This window comes from Bufo gargarizans, chromosome 1 (assembly GCF_014858855.1).
Source record: "Bufo gargarizans isolate SCDJY-AF-19 chromosome 1, ASM1485885v1, whole genome shotgun sequence".
Lineage (NCBI taxonomy): Eukaryota > Metazoa > Chordata > Amphibia > Anura > Bufonidae > Bufo > Bufo gargarizans.
The window spans coordinates 659,852,940-659,870,557 of record NC_058080.1 but is presented as its reverse complement, the minus strand read 5'-3'; the positions used below and the strand labels follow the sequence as shown (position 1 = coordinate 659,870,557).

Below are 17,618 nucleotides of genomic sequence, written 5' to 3'. Positions count from 1 at the left end.
AAGCGGGGAGACCGATGGCAGAACCAGTAATCGTACAGCGACCCCAAGAGTTTGGGAACACGGGGAGCAGGACGTGAAGCCGCCCGGCGCTTCTTGATGACGTAAGACAGGAAGTGACGAGGGACAATAATATAACAATAGCAGTTATCTAAGGTAAGTGATGGGGACATGAGCACTTGTCTGCGGCTCTGGCAGTGCTGTGTCACTCGTCCCTCATAGATGACCTGTGATCGGTGTGCTCGGGGGGAGCGTGCTCTGCATCCTGGGAGGGGAAAGACGCCCTGGTAGCTCTGTAAGGCTTCATTCACACCTTTCAGGTGTACCTTTAACCCTTTCAGGACCAAGCCATTTTGCACAAATCTGACATGTGTCGCATTATGTGGTGATAACTTTAAAACGCGTTGACTTATCCAGGCCGTTCTGAGATTGTTTTCTCGTCACATATTGTACTTCATGAAAGTGGTAAAACTGAGTTAAAATAGTTCATTTTTATTTATTAAAAAAAATACCAAATTTACAAAAACTTTGGAAAAATTAGCAAATTTCAATTTCTCTACATTTATAATACATAGTAATAGCTCCAAAAATATGAATTGCTTTACATTCCCCATATGTCTACTTCATGTTTGGATCATGTCATTTTATTTTTTGGGGACATTAGAAGGCTTAGAAGCAAATCTTGACATTTTTCAGAAAATTTCCAAAACCCACTTTTTAGGGACCAGTTCAGGTCTGAAGTCACTTTGTGAGGCTTACATAATAGAAACCACCCAAAAATAACCCAATTTTAGAAACGACACCCCTCAAGGTATTCAAAACGGATTTTACAAACTTTGTTAACCCTTTAGGTGTTCCACAAGAATTAATGGAAAATGGAGATGAAATTTCAGAATTTCACTTTTTGGCAGATTTTCCATTTTAATCAAAAAAAATTTTTCCCACAAACCAATCTCAATATTTATTTCCCTGATTCTGTAGTTTAGGCTACTTTCACGCTGCTGTTTTTGGGTCCGCCTGTGAGATCCGTTTCAGGGCTCTCACAAGCGGCCCAAAATGGATCAGTTCAGCCCCAATGCATTCTGAATGGATAAGGATCCGCTCAGAATGCATCAGTTTGGCTCCGTTCAGCCTCCATTCCGCTCTAGAGGCGGACACCAAAACGCTGCTTGCATCGTTTTGATGTCCGTCTGACGTTGCGGAGCCAAACAGATCCGCCCTGACTTACAATGTAAGTCAATGGGGATGGATCAGTTTTCACTGACACAATATGGTGCACTTGAAAACGGTTATTATCATGGTAATGCAAACAGATCCGTTCTGAACGGATACAAGCGTTTGCATTATAGGTGCAACGATTGCTACGATTTTGGGGTGCGTATGACTTTTTGATCGCTTGGTATTAGGTATTATTTCACACTAGCATGACGGATTAGGTCCGGGTGCGTTCAGTGAAACTCGCACTTTTTGCAAGCAAGTTCAGTCAGTTTTGTCTGCCATTGTGTTCAGTTGTTTAGTGTTTTTCCACGCGGGTGCAATGCGTTTTGATGTGTTTTTCACACGCGTGAAAAACACACCTCTTAGAAACCATCAGTGAAAAACGCATTGCGTCCCCACTTGCTTGTGGAGGCAATGTGCATGTTACTCTGAAGCCCCATCCACTTCTGTGGGGTCAGGGCTGCATGAAAAACGCAGAATATAGAACACGCTGCATTTTTCATGCAACGCAGAACTGATGCGTGAAAAAAACGCTCATGTACACAGACCCATAGACATGAATGGGTCAGGATTCAGTGTGGGTGCTATGCGTTCGCGTCACGCATTGCACCCACATGGAAAACTCGCTCGTGTGAAAGGGACCTTACACTTTTAGCGATGTAAGGTGACAAAAAAATTTTTTTTTTTTTTTTTAGCAGCACAGTTTTTATTTTATTTTTTTGACGGTGGGTTAGGTCATGTGATATTTTTATAGAGCCGGTCGATACTGACGCGGCAATACCTAATGTCTACTTTTGTTTTTTTCCCTATGTTTTCCAATTTTTATTTTTTTTACTTTATTTTGGGAAAAGGACTTTTATTACATGAAACTTTATTTTTGGGTAAAACTTTTTTTTTTTTTTTATCACTTTATTTTTTCTCCCACTCTGTTACTTCAACTTTTGAGGGTCTGATCCTCTTTACAATGCGTCACAATACTTCTGTATTGTAATGCATTGGCTGTAAGTTTATTACTCACTGTAATAAACTTACAGCCTGTTTGCCTGTGAGATCCAGGGGGCTGAATCTCACAGGCTGTCACAGAAGGCATCGAGCTGCCTTCCATGCCATCGGGTCCCCGTTACAGCGGTGCAGGGACCCAACACGTACCGCAGCAGTGCAAGGGTTAATGAGTCGGCATGGGTGTTTTCACCGATGCTGGCGCATACAGTAAGGGTCCGGCTATCAGTGACTGCTGGACCCCTGCAGCTAATCGGGTGGGTTCAGCTCCTGCTTCCGTCCGATCAGCCCGCCATACATGTACGGCGCTGGGATTTCTGACCCACTTTCCAGCGCCGTACATGTACAGCGCTGATATCCTACGGGTTAAAAAAAATGACTTGCACACTAGCGTTAAAGTTTTCCAGTATTGAGATCCGTCACAGGGGCTCAGTACCGAAAAAAAAACGCTTCAGTTTTATCCTAATGCATTCAGTATGCTTTAGGATGTCTTCAGTTCCGTCTGCTGTATTTTCTCCGGCCAAAATTGCGGAACACTTGTCGGAATGTCGGATCCATTGAAATGTATTAATGCTAGATCCGGTATTAAATGCGCAGACCAAAAAAAAATAATCCAGTTATTTCAATGCATTTGTCAGACGGATCCGGAGGCAAATGCTATCTGTTTGCATACGGATTTCCGGCAGACAGTTTCGGCAACAGAACTGCCTGCCAGAATCCTCTAACGCAAGTGTGAAAGTACCCTTGCCTGTCGCCGGGTCTACAGTTCCAGCGCCGATCCTCCTTGTCCTCCGCTTCTGTTACTTGCTGCCAGTTCAGGGGGTGCCAAAAGGGAGAAAGGAGGTTTTTTTTTGTTTTTGTTTTTTTAAACCCGTGCACCCTGTCTAGCCATATGAAAAGGGGGTCCTGGTCTTGGAGAACCTATAAATTACTGGAGAACAGTCGGCAGTGGACAGGACTGTACACCTCACTTCTCTGCACTTGCGATGTTGAGCAGAATGTCCGTGTAGCCGCAGCTTAGTTACTTTTCCTTTTATTTTCGAACTAACGATAGATCCGGGTCAGTGCAATCCTACCATGCCGAATTAACTACGGAGGCTGTCAATGAGTCGCTGAGGAACCATGTCTGCCCTGAGCAATCTGGAGGGCTCGGCCGAGCTGTCGGGTGACGAATGTGTGAGCTTCTGTCTGTCCGGCATGCCTGATATCAAAGTGGAACATGTGATGGAGTCCAACCCAGAAGAAGGAACGGCCCAGAACGTAGCCATGGGAATGAAATTCATTTTGCCAAATAGGTTTGACATGAATGTCTGCTCTCGCTTTGTCAAATCATTGAATGAAGAAGACAGTAAAAACATCCAAGATCAAGTAAACTCTGACCTGGAAGTCGCGTCCGTCCTATTTAAAGGTTAGTAACCGCGTGTCTCGTGGCACACTTGATACGTGATACTTTCTCTTAAGCCATGTACATATTCGTAACCATTGTTTTAGGCTCTAAAGCAGTCAAAGTAAGAAAAGCAAGCGTGCACCTTTTTTGTCTACAGCTCCTATGTAAACCTATATGTCTCTATGAATACAGACTACATACAAACCTTGTGTAGTCCGCTTTTGCAGTCATTTGGCTCTCCCTTCTCTCTACCATATCTGCTACTGTAAGTAGGTTAGTGTGTGGCAAGGTTTATTTGATGGTTCTTTCCCGTTTGTGTAACCGTTCCGTGCATTGGTGCGTGAGCCGTCCACACTGCGCAAAAAGTGAATAAGTCCGCATCCATGATGCGGTGAACACACGGCCAGTGCCCATATATTGCAGATTCGCTGTTTGTGGTCCGCAATACGGGCACAGCGGAGCTACGGTCTTGTGCCCTAAGGTGTGTCTTGCTTAGGGTTGTTTAGATACCAAAATTTAGATTTGGTTTTGATACCATAAAAAGGTATTGCGATACTTGATACCACGCGAAAAAAAATAAAACACCAAAAAAAGCAGCGTGCATTCCGCATTTTATGGAACGTCCAGCTTATAATCGAATAGTCCGGTCCTATTTTTTGGGGGGTCAAGGCGACAAAAAAATGCCTAAATGCCTGTTCACAGCATAGATTTTTTAAAATATTTTAATAGTTTGGACTTTTCAGACGTGGCGATATGTGATGTTTAACAGCGGCTGATCGCAGCGCCCTGTTATAGAGGCAGGGTGCCAGCTATGTGATTCTGCCGCCTCCTGTATTTGTATTAAAAGTTAACTTTCATTGGTGGCTCAGTGTGCCCGCCTCTCCTCCTCCCATCTCTCCTCATTGACAGTGGCGGCACAGGGGTGAGGGAGAGACTGCTTCCTTCCCCCATGTGCTGCTGAGGGAACTTGTCAGCGCGCTCCAAGCTCTGTGATACTAGACTGCGCAGCAGCACAGCCCAGTATCGAAAAAATGGAAATCTCGGTATCGTATCGAAACCGGTACAAAAGTATCGATTGGGTATCGAAATTTTGATACCCTAAACAACCCTAGTCTTTCTACTGCCCTCTCTCTTTTTTTAGTGCATGGGTGTCGACCAGATTCCATGTAGGGTGATTGCTTATTTGTTCACAGCCTAGGTAACTTTATTCTATCTGTTATCTTTTGTCTGTCCATCTTTCTTTATATCTATCCTTAAAGTACTCTGTGTCATAGCTTAGTCAGCTTTTTATGCACCTAAGCCTTGTCGAGCCTATTTTATTCCCGGATCTCAGAATTCACTGTAAAACAGTTAGCAAACATGAGATGTCCTTATGGTATGCTATGTTGTTGTACTGGATCAGCAGACACTAGATCAGCAGATAGTGTTATCACTAGCCATCATACAGTTTTTCTTAATGATGCTTTTTTTTTTCTTTCTAGCTGAATGCAACATACACACCTCCCCGTCCCCCGGGATACAAGTCAGACATGTGTACACCCCCTCGACAACCAAACATTTTTCACCAATCAAGCAGTCCACCACACTGACAAACAAGCACAGAGGCAACGAGGTGTCAACTACACCCCTGCTGGTTAACTGTAAGTACCTGCTTGTCCACCTTGTGGTATTATCTGCTATGTTATCCCTATGTTATAAACCTTCTTTTTTTAGGACATAGATGGATGTCATTGTTCATTTAAAAGTCTTCTGCAATATTATAAGTGAAGATAATTCATCTTTTTCTTTAGTCGTATTAATGATATAACGAAAGGTGTTGGAAGATGTAGGAAGCAATTAGGGCTGCAGCTAACGATTATTTTAGTAATCTACTCCTATTTTTACAATTAATCGAGTAATCTAATAAGAAAAAATGAATTAATAGACTGTTTTCCTTTATAAAAACTCAATAGACCCCCTGCCATCAGTCCCCAACACCCTTCATTCCCCCCGTGCGATCAGTTCCCCCCCCCCCCCCCCGTGCATCAGCTCCGTTACCCCAGTGCCTTCAGCTCTCCCCCACCCCGGTGCCTTCAGCTCCACTCCCCCTTGTGCCGTCGTGTCTCACCCCTTGTGCCATCATCTCTGCCCCCTTGTGTCATAGTCTCTGCTCCCCCTTGTGCCCTCGTCCTGACACCCAGAGTGCACAGAGTCATTGGTTGCTATGACGCTGTGCACTCCGAGCCCCCGGCCTTAGTCGAGGCCCCATCCCCTCAGTGTCACCAACTTATGTAAATGTGCCTAAAAGTGTGACTGTTGTATCAACGTTAAAAAAAAAAAATGTGCGGGGACACGCATGTTAGTAACTTTTGCAATATACAACCCCAATTCCCAAAAAGTTGGGACGCTGAGGAAACTGTGAAATGTATATAAAACCTGGATGCAATGGTCTGCAAATCTCATTGACCTATATATTATTCACAGTAGATCATAGAACACATATCAGATGTTAAAACTAAGACATTCTAATAATTCATGAAAAAATTCAAAGTTCATTATTTACATTTTACACAGCGTCCCAACATTTTTGGGAATTGAAGTTGTACTTCATAAAGGAAATGTGTGTAATTGTGTTAAAAAAAAACTGCAAGCGTTGCGAAGGAGAATACATTTTCATCATTATACTCAACGCTGAATATGACTTGCTGTGTTACCGTCTAGCAGTGCACAATCGGGGCTGCCATCTTCACACATCCTATTAACAAGGGGAACAGTAACCCAGTTGGCAATGTATTAATTGATACATTTAATCGTTGTTTTTTTGTTTTCACCCTCTTCCTCACAGCTGTCTGCAGACAAAAATAATACATATATATATATATGGGGACTATTGATTTAAAATAAACATATAAAAAACATGTAAATGAAACGAAACATGAAGCAATTCCCTTTTCTCAGAGTTTTATCTGTCCATGGGTCCCATTGCTTATGAAATGTTACACTCTTGTCTCCTAAGTCCTTTTATATTGAATTTGTTTTATAAGATATCCATTTTCTAGCAATGATTTGATTTTGCCACCATTGTCAAGCTGAGAAATAATATTCTCTCCTGGCCTAAACTCTTATTTTTGCTGAGGTGTACTAAAACCCGTCATGTTCAATTTACACATAATTGAGAGATCATTTTATTCAGCAGCATCAACCCTACCCTACCATGCCTTATGCCTAGTTTAATAGGGTTAATCCTGTTGACAGATGCTGTTTTAAACCCATTATGAGCCCTCCTTCCCTTGTATCTCTGAAGTTTGAAGCAACACTATGGCAAGTAGTCCTTTACTTGGGACATTTATCACTCTCCCTTCCTTTTACGCCTAAAGCCTCATTCACACGTCAGTGTTTCACGGATGTGTGCTGTATGTGTTCTCCACGGACAGCACACGTCGTCGTTCATTTTAATGTGTGTATTCACACATCAGAGTTTTACCACGGTCCGTGGGTCCGTGTTTTTAGCACTGAAGCATGCTCTATTTTGACCGTGTTCACGGATCCTTCACACCCAGTATAGTCTATGGATCCGTGAAAACCACAGATGTAACACGGATGCCATTTGTGTTTCATGGATCATTAGGAAGAGATGCTTTGAAAAAAATAATTTCAGCTGTGCAGTGTCAGTGAAACATGGATGACACACGGTCAGCGGAAAACGGACACATGGACCCAACACGGATACATCATGGACATCTTCACGGAGGTGTCACTGACCACCTTTTCATGGATTTAAACACGGACGTGTGAATGAGGCTTAAATAGAAGTAGTAGTGTGAAATATAATCTCTGCCAAATCGTAAACGGTACCATTTAGGGCTCGTTCACATGAGCTTTCCATTCTACAGATCTTTCAGAAAAACATAAAAATTGAAAAGACAAAAAAAAATAAAAATTGATCCATTAAATGAATGGAATGACAGATACAAGTGGAATACAATTTGATTCTGTCCGTTGTCTGTTGACGTGAAAAAAAACACGGATAACTCCATTCCAGCATGTATCTGTTATCCTGCAGACAGGTCTTTTTCTTCCACCAGATACATGATGGCGCGGACACGAACTGAGCGTAACGGATGCATTAAAGCGCCCATTTTATTTTTATTTTTTTCAGATCTTCTGACAAATCAAAACGAAAAGATAACTGCAGATGTGAACAAGACATTGTATATTATTATACATTGTAGTAACCAAAAAAAAAAACTAAAGATTTGTGCAGTTGCTGATCTATGTATCGCTCAGAGGCAGTGGCGTAGCAAGAACTGACTGGGCCCCAGAGCAAATTTTTGAATGGGCCCCACAGCAATCCCCTCTTCCTGTGCAACCCCTACTCCTGCCGCTAGTTAAGATCACTCTCAGAACAGGCCCGGCAGCTGCTCCACTGTATATAGTGTCATTGTATAATACTGTTAAGGGGGCCCTGACACTAAAATCTTTCAGTCCTCCTCCTTTTCAGTTCGGGCCCCGTAGCAGCCTCTTCCCTGCTTCCACTATAGACGGGATGGCCAACCTGAGTCTCTCCAGCAGTTGCAAAACTACAACTCCCAGCATGCCCAGACTGCCTACAGCTATCAACCTCCAGCAGGGCATGGTGGGAGTTCTGGTTTTACAACAGCTGGAGAGCCGCAGGTTGCACTATAGCTTCGCCCCTGCACAGAGGATTGTCCAGACCGGATACAGTTGTAGCCACCTCTCATGTGGGTAAGACTAGCGATGTATGGGTTTTCTTCTTCTGTATTGTCACTCAGGGACAGGGAGCAGAGATCTTAAAAAACTGGCAAGGGTGTGAAACTGAAAGTGTTTTGCAGAATAAACTTAATTTACTGCATGTGAAACCAGAAAAGCTTAGCGCCATCCTTCCATAACCGTGAGAAGGCCTTAGACCAGAATGATGCTTTGCTTGCAGTCTAAACTGAGTCTTTGCCCCTTCCACAGCGCTGTCGGTCCACCAGCTGGCTGCTCAAGGGGAGATGGTCTATCTAGCAAGTCGCCTTGAGCAAGGTAATGTGCGACCCTCGTTCCTGACCAGTCATTTAGGCAACCCTATAGTAAGAGGCGGGGGACTGGCCATAGAAGTTTGTAAAAAGGATTGCAGTATTTATAGTGAAGGTTTTGGGGTGGTCAGAGCTGGGGTTATGTGAGGTGGGCTGGGCGGTCTTCTATTCCGGATATTGTGCTTGTGGACACATTTGGCTAAAAAGATTTCTTGATCCTCTTGTCAGAAAACGTGATCAACCTGACAGATGAAGAAGGTTTCACACCACTTATGTGGGCCGCGGCTCATGGGCAGATCGCCATTGTGGAATTTCTACTTCAGAATGTAAGAGATGAAAAGAGCCTTCAAATAATTTGCACATAAAAGGCAGAACTGAAAAACCTATCTGTCCTTTATGTAGGGCGCGGATCCTCAAGTCCTGGGTAAAGGTCGGGAAAGCGCTCTGTCACTGGCCTGTAGTAAAGGATACACGGACATTGTGAAAATGCTGGTGGAGTGTGGAGTGGATGTCAACGAGTATGACTGGGTACGAGCAAACATGAAAATGATAAAAAAAAAAAAATGCATAAAGTAACAAAAAGATGCGCACACCTCACCTGCACTGTATTGAGGAGCCTATAACATTATACATTCTTCTCTACAGAATGGAGGGACGCCCTTGTTATATGCTGTCCATGGCAATCATGTCAAGTGCGTGAAAATTCTTCTAGGTGGGTATGATCTACGTATAGGTGCATGATCGGTTACCGATATGTTATAGGATGCACTAGTTTTATGTAAAAACACTTGTGCAAAAAAAACACCATGATGTTCATTTTGTAACATTTTTAAATGAATTTTTTTCTTCTGCCATTTTTGAAGTCCTACAATAGAGGAGCCTTATGCTGCATTTAATAAAAAATAAAAACTGACACAAAAAAAATGCCAAAAACCAAAACGCTGTTTATGTAGTCACTTCAGTATTTTGCTGTAGACTTCAAAGTAACCCCTGGACGCAGAAAAGAATGCCAATGAAAATGGCACAAAAACACGCACAAATATTGCCTGACATATTTTAGGCCTCGTGACTAGTGTGAAAACCACATGATTTTAGGATCTTGTTTTTTAAAGGGCTTCTGTCACCGGGATCATTGTAGTGAAACAGGCTGACCTGCCACGTGCGCAGGTCAGCAGAAGTTGGCAGTCTTGGTGCCGTCCCCATCTGTGGCTTTATTTCTGAGAAAGCTGAACTTATAATATTTAAAAACGAGCATCGGGGGCATTACCTTTACTCCTAGAGGCTGTGTTCTCCCTGCTGCCACCGCTCCCCCTGCACATTGACGGGGCCCGGCAGTGTAAATGTCATCACCACGCCTGGCCTGGACTTCTCCTAGTCTTGCTCCTTTGCCGTGCAGGAGAACTGACGGTGAGCCTCTCTCCCTCCCTCCGCCCTGGAGTTATCACTCTCTTTACAGGTCAAGGACAATATGTGCTCTGCAGTTGTCACATTTAGGGGAGGTTCTTTTGTAAGAAAGTGAACAGTTACATACAGTGCATTCAGAAAGTCTTCACACCCTTTCACATTTTTCACATTTTTCACATTTTTGTTATGTTGTGCTAAAATAAAAAAATGTCAAGTTTTTTCCCCCCAGCATTCTGTTTTTTACAGTACCCCATAATGAGAAAGTGAAAACAGGGTGTTAGAAATATTAGCTAATTTATTGAAAAGGAAAGCTAAAATTTAGCATTGACATAAGTATTCAGCTTATTTGAAGCTCCTTTGGCAGCGATTACAGCCTCCAGTCCTCTTGGGTATGATGCCACAAGGTTTGCACACCTGGATTTGGGGATTTTCTGCCATTCTTCTCTACAAATCCTCTAAAGCTCTGTCAGGTTGGATGGGGACCATCAGTTCGAATGGGTTCAAGTCAGGGCTCTGGCTGGGCCACTCAAGGACATTCACAGACTTGTCCTTTAACCACTCCTGTGCTGTCTTGGCTGTGTAATTAGTCATTCTCTTGTTGGAAGGTGAACCTTCAGCTCAGTCTGAGGGCCAGAGTACTCTGGATCAGGTTTTTATTAGGAATATCCCTGTACTTTGCTCCATTCCATTTTTCTGGACCCTGATCAGTGTCTGTCCCAGCTGCTGAAAAACTGCCTTGCGGCATGATGTTGCTGCCACCATGCTTCACTATAGGGAGGTGATGACCAGTGCCTGGTTTTCTCCAGACATGATGCTTAGAACTGAGGCCATAAAGTTCAATCTTGGTTTCTTCAGACCAGAGAATCTTGTTTTTCAAGGTATCAGAGTCCTTTAGGTGCTTTTTTTTCAGACAGGATTTCATGTGTCTTTTACTAAGGAGAGGCTTCTTTCTGGCCACTCTGCCATAAAACCTAGGTTGCTGGAATGCTTCAGTGATGGTTGACCTTCTGAAAGTTTCTGCCATCTGAACACGGGATCTTTGGAGCTCAGTCAAAGTGACCTTTTAGGTTCTTGGTCACCTCTCTTAGGCTACTTTCACACTAGCGGCACGGACCTGAACAGCCTGTCGGATCCATCCTGGGCGGCGGAGGCACGGCAGCGCACAGCGAGAGGATGCCGGAATAAAACTACGACATGTCCAACATTTATTCCGGCAGCCCTTTCGCCGTGCCTCTGCCAGAACTCGGCCCCACCCCCATTATAGTCAATGAGGACTGAGCGGTAGTCCAGGAGCACACGTTCACTAGCGGCAGGACGGATCCGACAGGCTGTTCACCCGACGAAACAGCCTGCCGGAGGTCCGTGCCGCTAGTGTGAAAGTAGCCTAACCAAGGCCTTCTCCCCCGATTACTTAGTTTGGTGGGGTAACCAGCTCTAGGAAGAGTCCTAGATGTTCTAAACTTCTATTTAAGAATGATTGAGACCACTGTGCTCTTGGGAACTTTTAGTGCAGCATACATTTTTGTACCCTGTCTCCAGATCTGTGCCTTTACACAATCCTCTTTCTTCTTTCCTTTTTTTTTTTTTCATTTTTTTTTTTTTAATCGGATACTTTGATGAAACATTTACAAAATAGTATACAAAAGGTATACAAAAAAGGGAATACAGCAGTCTGTAAAGTACTGTATCGGTATAAGAAATAATCATTACACTCAGCTATGTCCATGAAGTCCCACCCACACCCCAGCAAAGAGACAGTTACACAATCCTGTTTCTGAGCTCTACAGGCAGTTATTTCCTCCTCATGACTTGGTTTTTGCTCTGATATGCATTGTCAGCTGTGAGACCTTCTAGAGACAAGGCTGTGTCTTTCTAAATCATGTCCAATTACCTGAATTTACTGCAAGTGGACTCCAATCAAGGTGTAAAAACACCTCAAAGATGATACGAGAAATGGAAGGCCCCCTGAGCTAAATTTCAAGTGTCACAGAAAAGTGGCAGAAGCCACAACATAACAAAATGTTTAAAAAAAATGTGAAAGGGTTTAATTATCCTTTGTACCTAATCAGTTTCTTTGCTCACTAAGCACTGCTTAAACATTCACTTCAATGGGGCTGAGCTGCACCTAGGCCACGTGGCCGATGAACGTGACGTCACATGTCCTAGAGAAAGCTGCAAGAACGCCGCTGTGCTACCTCGAGCGCTGGTGCCTTCTCAAACAGCTGATCAGTGGGGGTCCCGGGTGTCAGACCCCCACTGATCAGATCCGGAGGATCGATCATCAGTTCAAAAATCTCAACAAACCCCTTTAATCTCTAGTGATTATATGAGGAGATGTAAGATGTGTACATGTAGACATAGGCATAAGCAGCATGTATGAACTCTGCTCATCCTGGACATGTTGTGTGTTAGGCTCTGCTTAGGTTTTTAGGTACAAAAATGAATTTTTAGCCATATTTTACCAAATGTTTTAGATGAATGCAACATTTCCTGAAGGCACTCATGATTGTAAATGTATGGTTGGCATTTTTACAATGTGTCAGTATACATTCGGAAATGTGTGAGAATTGTCCTGGCATTGAAAGGGTTAACACAACTAATTGAATAGTCAAGTAGATTACAGCATATACAGTCAGGTCCATAAATATTGGGACATTGACACAATTGTAACATTTTTGGCTCTATACACCGCCACAATGGATTTGAAATGAAACAAACAAGATGTGCTTTACCTGCAGACTGTCAGCTTTAATTTGAGGGTTTTTACATCCAAATCAGGTGAACGGTGTAGGAATTACAACCGTTTGCATATGTGCCTCCCACTTGTTAAGGGCCAAAAGTAATAGAACATAATAATAATAATCATAAATCAAACTTTTACTTTTTAATACTTGGTTGCAAATCCTTTGCAGTCAATTACAGCCTGAAGTCTGGAACGCATAGACATCACCAGACGCTGGGTTTCATCCCTGGTGATGCTCTGCCAGGCCTCTACTGCAACTGTCTCAGTTCCTGCTTGTTTTTGGGGCATTTTCCCTTCAGTTTTGACTTCAGAAAGTGAAATGCATGCTCAATCGGATTCAGGTCAGGTGATTGACTTGGCCATTGCATAACATTCCACTTCTTTCCCTTAAAAAAACTCTTTGGTTGCTTTTGCAGTATGCTTTGGGTCATTGTCCATCTGCACTGTGAAGCGCCGTCCAATGAGTTCTGAAGCATTTGGCTAAATATGAGCAGATAATATTGCCCGGAACACTTCAGAACACTTCATCCTGCTGCTTTTGTCAGCAGTCACATCATCAATAAATACAAGAGAACCAGTTCCATTGGCAACCATACATGCCCACGCCATGGCACTACCACCACCATGCTTCACTGATGAAGTGGTATGCTTAGGATCATGAGCAGTTCCTTTCCTTCTCCATACTCTTCTCTTCCCATCACGCTGGTACAAGTTGATCTTGGTCTCATCTGTCCATAGGATGTTGTTCCAGAACTGTGAAGGCTTTTTTAGATGTCGTTTGGCAAACTAATCTGGCCTTCCTATTTTTGAGGCTCACTAATGGTTTACATCTTGTGGTGAACCCTCTGTATTCACTCTGGTGAAGTCTTCTCTTGATTGTTGACTTTGACACACATACACCTACCTCCTGGAGAGTGTTCTTGATTTGGCCAACTGTTGTGAAGGGTGTTTTCTTCACCAGGGAACTTATTCTTCGGTCATCCACCACAGTTGTTTTCCGTGGCCTTCCAGGTCTTTTGGTGTTGCTGAGCTCACCGGTGCGTTCCTTCTTTTTAAGAATGTTCCAAACTGTTGTTTTGCCCATGCCTAATGTTTTTGCTATCTCTCTGATGGTTTTTTTTTGTTTTTTTTCAGCCTAATGATGGCTTGCTTCACTGATAGTGACAGCTCTTTGGATCTTATCTTGAGAGTTGACAGCAACAGATTCCAAATCCAAATAGCACACTGGAAATTAACTCTGGACCTTTTATCTGCTCATTGTAATTGGGATAATGAGGGGATAGCACACACCTGGCCATGGAGCAACTGAGAAGCCAATTGTCCCATTACTTTTGGTTCCTTAACAAGTGGGAGGCACATATGCAAACTGTTGTAATTCCTACACCGTTCACCTGATGTGGATGTAAATACCCTCAAATTAAAGCTGACAGTCTGCAGGTAAAGCACATCTTGTTTGTTTCATTCCAAATCCATTGTGGTGGTGTATAGAGCCAAAAATCAGCATTATACTGCACATCGTCTCCCTTGCAGCAGCAGTGTAGTGAATGGAGCTTGTGCTTGTATTACACTGCACTTCCGAGACGACGGGCAGTGTAATGAAGAGGAAGCAGTGCTACAAACAGCTGATCAGCAGGGTTGTCCGACCCCCACTGATCAGATATTGATCACCTGTCATCAGTATAAAACCCCTGCACAACCTCTTTTAGTCAGAACAAATTAAATATAGGTAATTTATGTGAAAAAATGGGGAAACATTTTGGGAAACTTTTAGAGAGTATTATTGAATTTTGTTTAAAGGGGTATTCTGGTTCTATAAAGTTATCCCCATCCTGTGAATAAGGGATAGCTATTAGGTTGTTAGGGGTCCTGCCGCTGTACTCGGGTATCTCAGAAACTCCAATAGAAATGAATGGAGTGACTGCACGCATGCTCCAAGGCCGCTCGGTTCATTTGGGGGGGTCCACAGGGTATGGGGCCCCTGTTGTTGGGGTCCCCACCAATCTAATAGTTGTCCTCTAACCTGTGGACAGGGGATAACTTTATATAGCACGAACATCCTTTTAACGATCATTTATTCTTCCTGGCAGAGAATGGGGCAGATCCGACCATTGAGACAGACTCTGGATATAACTCCATGGACCTGTCTGTAGCTCTGGGACACAGGAGCGGTAAGTTATGTATTACAGCAAACAACCCTCTGGGTCTAGATCCAAGTCTATTCAGCTTGTGTACACAGAAGTGATTGTATGTCCTACTACATAAACAGCAGGCTCGGCATCATGCTCCTACTGTCAGTATCTGGTTAACCTGTCAATATTGCGAAAACGCTGTAACGTCACTAAGTCAATAGAAAGCCATGCTGGGAATATCATTTGAGGGCATGTCCTTACTATATAATAGATTTATGGTTGAATTCCTATAGATAGATTGCTAACAGAATGTCCGTAAACACTTCATTATGTGCAGTTGCTGATATTGCCCAATGGCGGTAACCATCATCATACAGTCATTTTTAAGATATCCCCTTCCCTTTGTGGACTCAGCATGACCATGTATTTCCTGGACACTCATTCATGTGTCCTACAGCTTTCCAATTACTATTATTTTTCAGAGCTTCAGTAGCCTGACCTGTGATGATCATAGTGGATGGCTTCCTTTAAGAAGAGGTGCTTCAAGGGTTTTCCGTGAGTTTGATATTGATGACCGTTCCTCAGGATGGGTCATTCATATGCGATTCGTGGGGGTCCGACACCCCTGGCGATCAGCTGTTTGAAGAGGCCCGGGCGCTGCAGCCTTCTCACAGCTTACCAAGCACAACGGCATACATTGTGGAATTGCTTGATATTGTAGCTCAGGCCCATTCACTTAAACGGGACTGAGTTTTCACATTCATGTCACTGGCTTAGGAAGAGGCCATGTCGCTCACCACGCCGCCAGGGCCTCTTCAAGCAGCTGATTGCCGGGGGTGTTGGAAGTGAGACCCCCACTTATTAGTTACTGGTGACCTATCCCGAGGATTGAACTCCTGGAGAGACCCTTTAAGATATATACATTATCTGTCTATTTATTGGATGGATAACAGGGGGAAGAGCACAACACAAAGTTCTAAGAAAAGATGCTCAAAAATGTATGGCAAAGTATTTACAAAAAAAAGACAGATCTGTCAGGAGAGTTGACAGGTCTCTTGTCTTTCAGTGTCAGGAAGTGATAGCGCACGGCTAGGATTGTAGGGTCTAACCGCATTCTCAAGAAGAAAGGACAGAGGCACAGCAATCATCGGAAATCCCAACAGTCAGACCCCCACAAAAGTCAGTGACATTGTATTCAAGAGAGATGCCATGACCTTTTCCAAAATTCCACTGTTAAATATGCAGTGTGAACGGCCCCTTAGACCAGAAAACTCTTTTAAGAACCCTGGATAAGAATAATCACATTTATTTTCACTTTCTTCTCCGTTTTCTTTAGGTCTGATTACATAAAATGTCATTTTCTGATATATATATATATATATATGTGTAATGCACTGATCTTACCCTGTCTTACAGCCGGGAGCAGTGACTAACCAGCTTGTCCTTACTTTTTCAGTCCAACAAGTCATCGAGAATCACCTTTTGCAGCTTCTTCAGAGTATCAAGGAATAATGGACACTTTATAGGACGAGCAGTGGACAGTTTATATCATGCATCAGAGGCTTATGATTGCTCTTACGCCATTGGTTATACAACGTTTTCAACAGTTATTACCCTACAGTTTCCGACTGATGCTAGATTGCAGGAGAGGCAGCTCCTGCTCTACCAGAGACAACTTCTTCTCGCAGGATGTGACTATGAATAGAGAGAAATTCTCTCAGACCGCTTTGTATAATGTAAATCGTATCATGTGGTTTATCCTAGTCCATGTTGATTTCAGTGTGTATCTCCCTGTCATTTGTCTTTTTTTTGGGGGGGGGGGGGGGCAGGACGGTGCTAGCGGTAAGTGTCCTGGTGCCCACTGTTGGAAAGGCAAGGAACTGTCAGACTTATTGTTCCCCTATTAATAAGACGTTTGCCAGAGTTGCCTGGAAGCTATTTAACCCTCCGATCATCATTGACATAACATGAGAGTTAAGTTGTGTTGAGTGTGGGTATGATACTCTGCCCACTGAATGATCTTTTGGCCAACAAATCCCTTGTCTATGACCAAGAAACATGAGCGTTAAGATATCAGTGGCACATCGTGTACCATGAATGGTCTCACCACAATGTAATATTCTGGTTTGGCTGGAGGCCTTAGAAGAAGACCAGTCCTTGTGCGTTATAGGCTGGCAAGTATGTTCCAATACTTCCTGGGTCCCTAGTCAGTCAGTACTTCATGGTCCCTCTCAACATGGCTACTTAGCCAATCGGTGGCCACATCAATGATCTGTCTCGGCAAATGACTCGCTGTGGCAGCATTTCCTGGGTGTCAAGAGGTTACAGGATACAGAGCAGAGAAAGGCTGGTGACCATAAGTCATCATAATGGGAGCGGTTAGAGATCACTGAGGCGAGTAATCATGTAAACCACAGGGATTATAAAATTATACCATCTGACAACTTAAAGAGGACCTTTCATGGGTCCAGACATTATCAAATAAGTAGGGGTTTGTGCATGGATGTAAGATCCCTTACTAGCTTATATGTGCCGGCGCTCCGTTCCCCCGCTGTGCCCCCTTTTACTTTCCCCGCCTGGTATGTAAATGAATATCATCGGTACAAGGAGGAGGAGACTGCCCCGTTTCGCAATGGGTGTCTCCTTCTCCCTGGCTGTAGCATGGTCCAATCACAGCAAAGAGCGTCCATTTAAAAACAGGGCAGTCTCCTCCTCCCTGTACC

At 43.4% G+C, this 17,618-nt stretch overlaps 1 protein-coding gene across 2 annotated transcripts; it reads left to right on the top strand.

Moving 5' to 3' along the window:
- The first annotated feature begins 2 nt into the window (after positions 1-2).
- Positions 3-17,392, top strand: ANKRA2 (ankyrin repeat family A member 2). Of its 2 annotated transcripts, none has more exons than XM_044276052.1 (9): positions 3-153; positions 3,269-3,622; positions 5,083-5,241; positions 8,561-8,626; positions 8,848-8,945; positions 9,022-9,147; positions 9,265-9,331; positions 14,854-14,934; positions 16,352-17,392. In XM_044276052.1, the coding sequence occupies exons 2-9, from the start codon at positions 3,337-3,339 to the stop codon at positions 16,405-16,407; spliced, it is 939 nt and encodes a 312-aa protein (XP_044131987.1). In that variant the 5' UTR covers positions 3-153; positions 3,269-3,336; the 3' UTR covers positions 16,408-17,392. The 2 variants fall into 2 exon arrangements, with proteins under 2 accessions (XP_044131987.1, XP_044131988.1); XM_044276053.1 differs by lacking the exon at positions 3-153 and adding an exon at positions 165-292.
- Positions 17,393-17,618: the final 226 nt, after the last annotated feature.

Excerpts from the sequence above, each read along its gene's own strand:
- ANKRA2 (XM_044276052.1), top strand. The coding sequence starts at position 3,337 with ATGTCTGCCCTGAGCAATCTGGAGGGCTCGGCCGAGCTGTCGGGTGAC. Across the intron at positions 9,148-9,264 it reads ATGTCAACGAGTATGACTGG|AATGGAGGGACGCCCTTGTT; the intron begins GTACGAGCAAAC and ends TCTTCTCTACAG. Across the intron at positions 9,332-14,853 it reads GTGCGTGAAAATTCTTCTAG|AGAATGGGGCAGATCCGACC; the intron begins GTGGGTATGATC and ends TCTTCCTGGCAG.